At 37.1% G+C, this 9,933-nt stretch overlaps 1 protein-coding gene across 1 annotated transcript in view; it reads left to right on the forward strand.

Moving 5' to 3' along the window:
* Positions 1-8,751, forward strand: part of Clul1 (clusterin like 1) — a 28,784-nt gene extending 20,033 nt beyond the window's left edge. Inside the window, exons 7-8 of the mRNA XM_027942887.2 lie at positions 4,524-4,738; positions 8,563-8,751. Coding sequence (XP_027798688.2) covers positions 4,524-4,738; positions 8,563-8,751 — 404 coding nt within the window. The remainder of the gene's footprint in view (positions 1-4,523; positions 4,739-8,562) is intronic.
* Positions 8,752-9,933: the final 1,182 nt, after the last annotated feature.

Here is a 9,933-nt window from a genome sequence, read left to right on the forward strand (position 1 = left end):
AGGCAGAAGGACTGTAAGTTCAAAGCTAACCTAAGCAATTTAGTAAGGCTGTAAGCAACTCTAAATAAAATATAAAAAGGGCTGGGGATGTGGCTCAATAGTTAAGCACCGTTGGTTTCAATGCCTGGTACCAAACACACACACACACACACACACCATATATCGTTAGATATACCATAAGACTAATAAAGATTATTTTTAGGTTTTAAGATTAAGGATGAGAGCTTTGGTTGTGGCTCAGTGGTAGAAGGCTTACGAACATGTTTGAGGCACTGAGTTCAATCCTCAGCACCACATAAAAATAAATAAATAAAATAAAGGAATTGTGTCCATCTATAACTAAAAAAAATTTTAAAAAGATTAAGAATAATTTTTATACTCCTGTCTGTGTTTTCCAAACTTTATGATAAACATACATGTGTTTTATATTCTATAATATTAAAAATCATTAGGCATATCTTAATTTTGTTTGATTTTTTAACATACTACTACTTTATTTTTGTGGCACTGGGGATTGAGATCAAGGTCTCACACATGCTAGGCAAGTGCTTTTACCACTGAGCTACATCCCCATCCCATGTGGTGCTTCTTTTACTTAAATACCCTGCTTTGGTTGGGGGTGTAGCTCAGTGGTAGAGCATATGCCTAGCATGTGAGATGTCCTGGATTCCATTCTTATCACCACAAACAAAACAAACCCCACAAAACCCAAATCCAACCCAACTCTCTCAATCACCCTGTCCAAGGTATCTTGTGCTTTACTGATTAATATTCTCTACTAAAGAAACTGGTTTTCAATCTCGTCATGCAAGTTAATTCACTGCTGAACTTCTATACATTTTCATACTTTGCAACTCAAAAGGAGTAAGGTTCCCATTCTAATTTTTGTGTTCAACTAAATAACTAAAAGATGAATGTAATAGTCTATCAAATATTTGGGTGCTTATAATACCCAAATATAGTCAACAACACCCCCTTTCACCCTCTATTTGAATATCACCAGCCTGGGCTCTTCTGAATTCTCTGGTTGGATGGGCTTATGGGGATTGGGGGGTGGGTTCCCTGGGCTACAGGACAGGAGCCAGGATTGTTTTCTCTTCTTCCACTTTGTTCCCTCTCCTCTCCCTCCCACCTCTGCCCTTCTTTTGAAAGCAGCATCCATCCCATCAAGGTACTTGTCTGTTTTTCTACATCCCTCTCAGGCCAAATGTCCTTTCCATGAACACATCTATCCCATCTTAGAATGTATATCAGAAAAATTAACATCTAAAATCTGTCTTGGTAGAAAAAGTTTGGAAAGCACTGCTTTTCGATGGTTTGACTATCAACTGGATCTTATTCCTCCTAAATTACAGACTGGATGACTCTTTGGGCTGCTGTTTTTTCATTTGGAAAAGGAGAGTAAAACATGTACTTCATACAGATCTTTTGAGGATTAAATAAGATGTCTGAATATCAATAGTTTTTATTATTTAAGTATTTTGGTTTTTCAGTTGCAGGGTTGCATATAAGATTGTGTAAAGAAGAAACAGAAAATGTTATATGTTTTTATAACAGAAAAATATATGTGAATAAATGGACCACTGACAAAAATCACCCCACTCAGGCAGCCCATCTATGTATCATTAACATCTATTTATTTCCTTCTATTCAGCTAAAGGAGTTGATGAATAATCTCTCCCTGCTTGTCACAAGATAATAACAGGAAAAAATCAGATAATATAAATGTATCTGAGAACCAATACATACCAATGTTATCCATCTTCCCATTACTTTTTTTTAATTTTTATTATTAGTTGTTCAAAACATTACATAGTTCTTGACATATCATATTTCATACATATGATTCAAGTGGGTTATGAACTCCCATTTTTACCCCGTATACAGATTGCAGAATCACATCGGTTACACATCCACTTTTTTACATACTTAGTGTCTGTTGCCTTTCCTATCCTCTACTATCCCCCCTCTCCATCTTCCCATTACTATAAAAATGCCTGAGATAAATCTTATAAGGAAAAACAATGTTCATTTTGGCTAGTAGTCCATAATTGATTAGCCCCATTGCTTTGGACCTGTGACAAGGTTCCACATCATGATGAAAGCGTATAGAGTGAAATCTCTTACCATGTGGCAGGAAGAAGCAAAAGAGAAGAGACCAGGCAGACTCCCAATGATCTAAAGATTTCTCACAAGACCCTGCCTCTTAAAGTGTCCACCGCCTTTGGGCTGGGAGCCAAGCCTTTAACACAAGGGCTTTTGGGGGATATTCCATGTCCAAACTATAGCAATTAGCTAATGGATACTGTATACATCCGGTAATATAGCATAAATGCAATGTAAGTTGATTGTTACAAAGGTAAAATATAAAGAAAGGATAACCTAACATGCTCCCATAGTGTTAAAAACTTATATTGTAAAATGCAATGTTATATAAAGAACAATTAAACAAAAACTCATGTGCCTACAGCCTAGATTAAAAAATACTTCACTGAAACAGATGAAACCCCACATTGTCTTCCTCCATATCACATTCTCTTTGAGTATCCTCTCAAAAGAAAGTAGCTATTTTAAATTTGGTATTTATTATTTCTTTGTATGTATGCTCTTATCATGTATTTATTTATATAATACACATATATGTATATGCATACACTATACTTAGCCATATTTTTTTAAATTTTTATATTGTCAGCCAGGAGTGGTGGTGCATGCCTGTAATCCCAACAGCTCCAGAGGCTAAGGCAGGAGGATCACAAATTCAAAGCCAGACCCAGCAACTTAGCAAGGTCCTAAGCAACTCAGCAAGACCCTGTCTGTAAATAAAATACAAAAAGGGCTGGGGGTGTGGCTCAGTGTTTAAGTGCCCCTGGGTTCAATTCCTGGTATAATATATATATTATGTTGTCAATATATATATATATTATGTTGTCAAAGTGTATGTGTGTGTGTGTGTGTGTGTGTGTGTGTGTGTATATATATATATATATATATATATATATATATATATATATACACACACACACACACTCATATATACCAGGAATTGAATCCAGTGTTGCTTAACCACTAAGCCACATTCCCAACCCATTTGTTATGATTTTATTTTGAGACAGGGTCTCACTAAGTCCTTAGGGCTTCACTAAGTTGCTGAGGTTGATCTTGAACTTGCAATCCTCCTGCCTCAGCCTCCTTAGCCTCTGGGATTGCAGGCATGTATTACCATGCCCAACTTCAAAGCATAATTTTTAAACTTAAAAAAATGATTCTCATATATATATACATATATATATATATATATATATGAATGTCAAAATTAATGTAATTTCTTATTGAGGGGAACTGCAGAGTGTTAAAGCTAGTTCAAATGAGTATAAGACACTGAAGTATTATAGTCAAGAATAGACGGAATGCTGAAATAAGAATACAAAGTTAGATATAAAACTAGTTAGTACATTAGAAAGCAACCATAGCAATAACTTTTGTAGTTATCTTTTCTATCAGACTAGACATATCTGCTAGACAAAAATCATTTGCAACTTTTCAATCCATTATTTATATCTAACTTCATAGAGTCTGGCTCTAATCAACAGTGTATAATAAAACCAATGAAGGATCATTTCCCTTGAGAAATGAGAGATCTGCAGGTGGGCCTCTGAGATAATGTCTCAGTATGACCCTAGAAGGACATGCAGCTGTTCCTGAGCCTTATTCCCAAGTTCTGGATAACTTTCCTTAACAATATAAATATTATTCTTATTTATTCTCTTACAACTTTTTCACTCGGTGTAGTTTGTGAATTTAGCCATGTGAATACACATGGCTCTAGATCATTAATTCACTGTTATATGTTGGTCTATGTAGTAACATCACAATTTATTTATCCATTCACTAGTTGAAGTACCTTTAAGTTGTTTCAAAGTTTTGTTATTACAAATGGCTCTCCTATATTTGATCAAACAGTAATTTTGCCTCTTCAATCGATATTTGATACTTTCTTCTAAGACTAAGCACATAGCTCTAGTTATAATCTCATGTCTGATAAATACAAGATAAGTAAAATATTTTTCCAAACATCACTAGTCATGTTTTCACAGTTTACTATATACATTTTTGGTCCTAATTTTAAGTGTTTACCATTAGGGTTTCCTCTTTCCTATGCCAATTACTGGTACTGGACTTTCACATCCAAATTTAAAACAGTAGTTTCCTTTTAAGGAGATTAAGAGGACATGCTATGAAGGGGCACAGCAGGATCTTCTTCTGCTTTAGTAATATTTCTTTTTCCTTAACATGGGTAGTTAGGAATGTTGTATTTACAATACGAGTTCTGTTTCCAGCCTTGTTTCTATTATATAAAACCATATCATTAACTGGATCCCCTTGGAAACCAACATGGACAATATGAATGGCCACTCATCAGAACTGCAGGCACAAACTAGGAACTCTCTGAGATTTAAGCCCATGTCACTCACCGCCAGGCTCCAGGGACTTTCTCTTTTACCATGTGTCTTCTTTACTAGACTGTCCCGATGTGGCTGACCTACACATAGAATTGGATAAGGCCCTTAGACTGGTCAATGTGTCCAATGAACAATACGACCAGGTTGTCCAGATGGTCCAGCATCACTTGGAGGACACCATGTATCTGATGGAGAAGATGAGCGAGCAGTTTGGCTGGGTGTCTGAACTGGCAAACCAGAGCCTAGGAGCTGAGAACATCTTTAATTCAATAAAGGTAATGGCGAGATCCAGAGCAGGAGAGCAGGTATGGAGATTATGTGTGTGTACTTTGATTCTTCCATTAGTTTACTTAATAATTATATCTGAATATGAAAACAAGTGGGGGAGAATATTCCTATTTCCATTGTGATTATATTCAGGCTGACTTGATTAATGAGCTACATTAGAGAACAAGAAATCCTATTTCAGAAAATCAATTTAAAACACAAAATACTTTAAATCAATTTAAAATGAAAAATACTTTCTAATCCAGTGATGGCTAATTCTGCTCATGGTTTTAGGACTAGAACTGATGGAGGTAAACTTGAAAGAAAACTAGACAATGTCATTTTTTTTGGAATTTTTGGCTTTTTTTTTTTTGACAATGTCATTTTTGAAGGGAGAAGACTTACAGGTAAAGCAATTGAAGTTCAAAATTTGACTTTGAAACAGCTGAGAAAGTTCCTTAACTTTTTTAGGCCTCAGTTTTCCCCTTGAAAAATAGAAATAATAACAGCCACCTTAAAATGTTTATCTGTAAATCTAGTAGCATAAGTTCCTTATGCAAATTAAGAGTTCTGTTAATTATAGTTCTTATTAGTGTGTGTGTATATATGTATATATTTTGGTACAAAGGATTGAATCCAGGGGTGTATTACCGCTGAATTATATCCCCAGCCCTTTTTATTTTTAATTTTGAGACAAGGTCTCACTAAGTTGCTAAGGACCTCACTACATTGCTGAGGCTGACCTGAAACTTTTGATCCTTCCACCTCAACCTCTTGAGTGGCCAGACTTTCAGACATTCACCACCACACCCAGCTAGTCTTATTAGTTTTTGACATAATAATAAGCTGCTGAATTATGAGTTACCTTGAGAATTATGTCTATTTAATTTAATTTTAGTTTATTTATTGCTGTGCTTGGGAACAGAACCTAAGGCCTCACATATGCCAGACAAGCCCTCTATCACAGAGCAAAACCCCTGGCTGATAATGACACACACTTTATAAATTTATTTTCACATAGAAAGACACTGTCATCTTAAGTTGCAGCTATACTGACTCCCACATTCAATCAAAAACTCTTTGTTGCATTAAACAGTGACCTACTTTCTTTCCTCAGAGAGGTACCCCCACAACCACACGTTACACGTTAATTACTTAAATGCACCATGGTGATTCCTGATGAGGTTTGTATTCAGGGGTTCCTGAAAACACCTGAACACAAAAATCACTAGGCTGAACAATTAAAGATGCAATATTCTGAGCAGCATGTGATGTTGGTGCCCTACCCAGATCCCTGGGCATCTTTTTTTTTTTTTTTACCAGTTTCCACATTGCTGACTACTTCTCCAAGGGATTTCTTCCCTCGGGGCTACTGAGCTCCATCCATCTCTGCAGGATGGAGCCGGAGGCTAGAGGTCACCTGAAGCCATTTCCTTGCTTAGTTGCTCCCTCTTCTAGTTTGCTTTTCCTCACCCCCTTAACAGTGGTCCCTGAGAGTGTCCCTTTCAATCATTCATGTTAAGATCTCCAGCTCTGCTTCTTGGGAATTTGACCTGCTGCTCTGTCATCCAGCTCTATTTCAACCCACAAAGTTTGGTCCATGCACAGCTTGAAAAATAAGCAAAACAAGCACATTTAAAAATAAATAAATACACAAAATATAAGACAGAAAAGAGTAGCATGCAGTGCATTGAGTAAGTCATATGCATGTCATAGAACTTTCATTTCCAACGTGTGTGTGAGTGTGCAGATATATGAATATTTACACACAAATGTAGACATGTGTATTTTGCGTCATAATATAAAATGCATTTGTTATTGCAGACCATAGCCAAAGGGTGCTGAAAGCCACTGTTCCTGTCGCTACTGATTCAAATTCTGTGATGCTATTAGGTCACACTCTAGGAGGGCAAAAGAATTCAATGTGTTTAATTATCCTCACACATATGGACTTTTGGGTCAATGAGAAAAAGCTTGTCTTAAAGGATGAAATTTTAAGAAAATCTTTATCAGTGCTTTCAACCTTTAGAAAGCTACAGATGATGTGTAATTTTTTTCCAGGCATTATTTTCCTTTCTGTACTTTAATTTGCTCCCGTTCTAGGGTCTCTGAGTAACAATAGCAGATTTATCTGAAGTTCTTTAGATTGATAACAAAGGTACCTATGTACAAAAACCTCCATATAAAATAAAATTATGGTTTTCAATATATATCTTTATGATAACCATCATCACTAAAGAGCATTGACTATGTTTTGGGCAATGTTCTAACAATTTTTCCTATATAGTCTGACCATTTTATTCCCCTCAGTGATCATATAAGGTAATGTCTTAGTACATTTTTTGTTGCTGTTACAGAATACAGAGACTGGGGTACAGTATGTGCTTAACATGCATGAAGCCCTCAGTTCAATAATTCCCAGCACCATGGGGGAATTATAAATCACCAAGCATGAGTGATTTATAAAAAAATAAAAATAAAGAGGTTTATTTAGCTCAGTGTTCTAGAGACTGGAAAGTTCGAGATCATGGTGTGAGTCTTCTTAGCTTCTAGCGAGGGCCATGTGCTCCTCCACATGGGAAGGGGACAGGGAAGCAGGCGTGCATGTAAGGAGAGCACATGGATGAGAGACACCAGGAGGAAGTATGAGGGAGAGGTGCCAGGCTTGCTCTATAACTTCTGCTCTGGTGGTAATCGATCCAGTCCCTCTGGACCTAACTTACTTCCACATGACCTAATCACTTCCACTACTTCTCAATAAAGCTCTGCTGGGAACCAAATTTTAATATCAGTTTGGGTGGGGACAAGCCACATCCAAACCATAGCAGGTAAGTAGTATTATATTCCCAGTGTTTCAGATGAGGCACAAGAGACGAGAAGCAACTGGTACAAGGGTAGCTAGTAAGTGGGAGAACTGGAATGCAAACTCAAGCAGGTCTATCTGGACCCGGTTCTTATTTAATCATGTAAGGGAAAGTGCAAACCCATAAAATAGCAAGCATTGAAGTGAAAAACATTCGGGCCCTGGTTGTAGTTACAGGTGTGTTTACTTTAAGGTTATTTATTAAACTAGACATAAAGGCTTTATACAGTTTTATGAATATTATATTCACTAAAAAAGAAGGGGAAATCTTATGCAAGCCATTCCTTTATAAACTTGAAAACTTATAAAGTTACTGACTTCAACCTGGCCTCATTTTTTTTGCTTTAGTTCTTCTGATAAGGGTATTTATTGAAAAACATTTTCAAAATAGTTCTCTTCAGATGACAACAGGTTGCATGTCAGTTCAGTGCCATGTAAATGATTGAAATTGAAGCATACACACTTGAGAATTCATTAAGAGTAACTGATGGGCATTTCACACATACATCCATACATTGTGAATTTCCTAGGAAAACTCAGAGCAAAACTTTGTACTTCATATTAATACCAGTGGCACAAACAAAAGTCATTAAACATTTTATCTGCTCACTTCAGTTTTCTGGTTCCTATTGTGGTTAAGTCATGCCATGTGGCAAGGCGGGACCAATGAAATATGAGTAAAAACGATAAGGATTATTTCTAGGATACAACAGTGAAAAGCTATGTATATTCTTCCTCAGCTGAGAAAAAAAAAGACAGGTGTTCAGGTGCCTTAGCCATGAGATGATGTGCTTCTATCATCCAGGTGTCTATATAGTGTAGTGCCCTTATAAGGGACATGTAACAAGAACAAGAGATAAATTTTTGTGATATGAAGTCACTGGAAATGTTGGGACTAATTTGTTCCCTCAGCACAACTTAGCCTATCCTGACCAATGTATTAATTTTACTGTACAATCCTTCTTCTAGGTAGTTCCAAGAGCTCATGAAGGAAATTCTTCCAAACAAGATGACCCAGTGGTAGAATCAAGCATTCTGCCTTCCCCTAAGTCTGCATCGGGGATTCCTCTTGAAGAAAGTGCTGAGAGTTCCAACTTCATTGACTATATAGTATCGAAAGTTCTTCAGCATTTTAAGGAACATTTTCAAACTTGGTAAGCAGAGTGCCTGATTAAGAATGCTTTGACAGGAATAGATGATTCATAAAAGGAAAAAATAAAACCAGTTTTAAAAATCTCTGGGAAATATGTTCAACTTCACAATAATCAAAGACATGAAAACAAACAAGACATCATTTTCTGCCTATCAAATGTGCAAATTTTAAAAAGCCCCATGAAATCTAGATACTAGTGTGATAAATTGGAAATTCTCTTATGTTATTGGCAGAAAAATAATCTGGATTTGCCTATTTTATTTCCTTTTTTTTTTTCTTCTTTTTCTTCTTTCTATTGTACTAGGGACTAAACCCAGGGCCTTGTACATGCTGGGCATGTACCCTACCCCTCAACTATAGTCTCAGCCCCCACCCTATTAATTGGGGTGGAGGGCTGGGGAGATACTGGGGATTGAAAGGAGGAGCTTTACCACTGAACCACACCCCCATCCCTTTTTTTAAATTTTCAGGCAGGTGTCACTAAGTTGCTTAGGGCCTCGTTTAGGGCTGGCCTCAAGTTTGTGATCCTCCTGCCTCAACCTCCCAAGTGGTTGGATTATAGGTGTGGACCACCATGCCCAGCTTAGTCCCAGCCCTTTTTATTTTAAGACAGGGGCTCACTAAATTGGCCCAGCCAGTCTTGAACTTGCAGTTCTCCTTCCTCAGCCTCCGAGTAGCTGGGATTACAGGTATATGCCATCATTCCTAGCCTTCAACCAAGATCTTTGTAACATCTATTAGGTTAAAGCACAGGACTCAGGCGCAGTGGAGGAGAAAATGAGGAATTTGAAAAGATCCTGTCCCAAAGAAGTTCTATCCAGCAGAATAGAATACAGACACATATTATCAGTGCCAGGCAGGATTTTGTGAGTTGGATGAGCAGGTCCTGGGCATTCCAGAGAGGGTCATTCGCTTTCTGGTAGGGGAGAAACTACTCAGCTGGGTGTATTTCCTTTCTTCCTTTTCCACCCCCTTTCTATCTTATCTAATCCTTTCTTTCTCTCTTTTCCTTTACCCTTTCCTTCCATCCTCTCTTCTCCCTTCCTTAAGAAAAAATAATCAGTTAAAATATATATGTAGGTGAATAATCAAATAATGGAGGTAGCCCCCAAAAATTACCAAGAAAAAAAATGGAAAACATGAGCCAACAGGTCAAGAAAAGTGGAGTGTCAAGGCTTCAGGGATGT

The sequence above is a fragment of the Marmota flaviventris genome, chromosome 16 (assembly GCF_047511675.1).
Source record: "Marmota flaviventris isolate mMarFla1 chromosome 16, mMarFla1.hap1, whole genome shotgun sequence".
NCBI classification, from domain to species: Eukaryota; Metazoa; Chordata; class Mammalia; order Rodentia; family Sciuridae; genus Marmota; species Marmota flaviventris.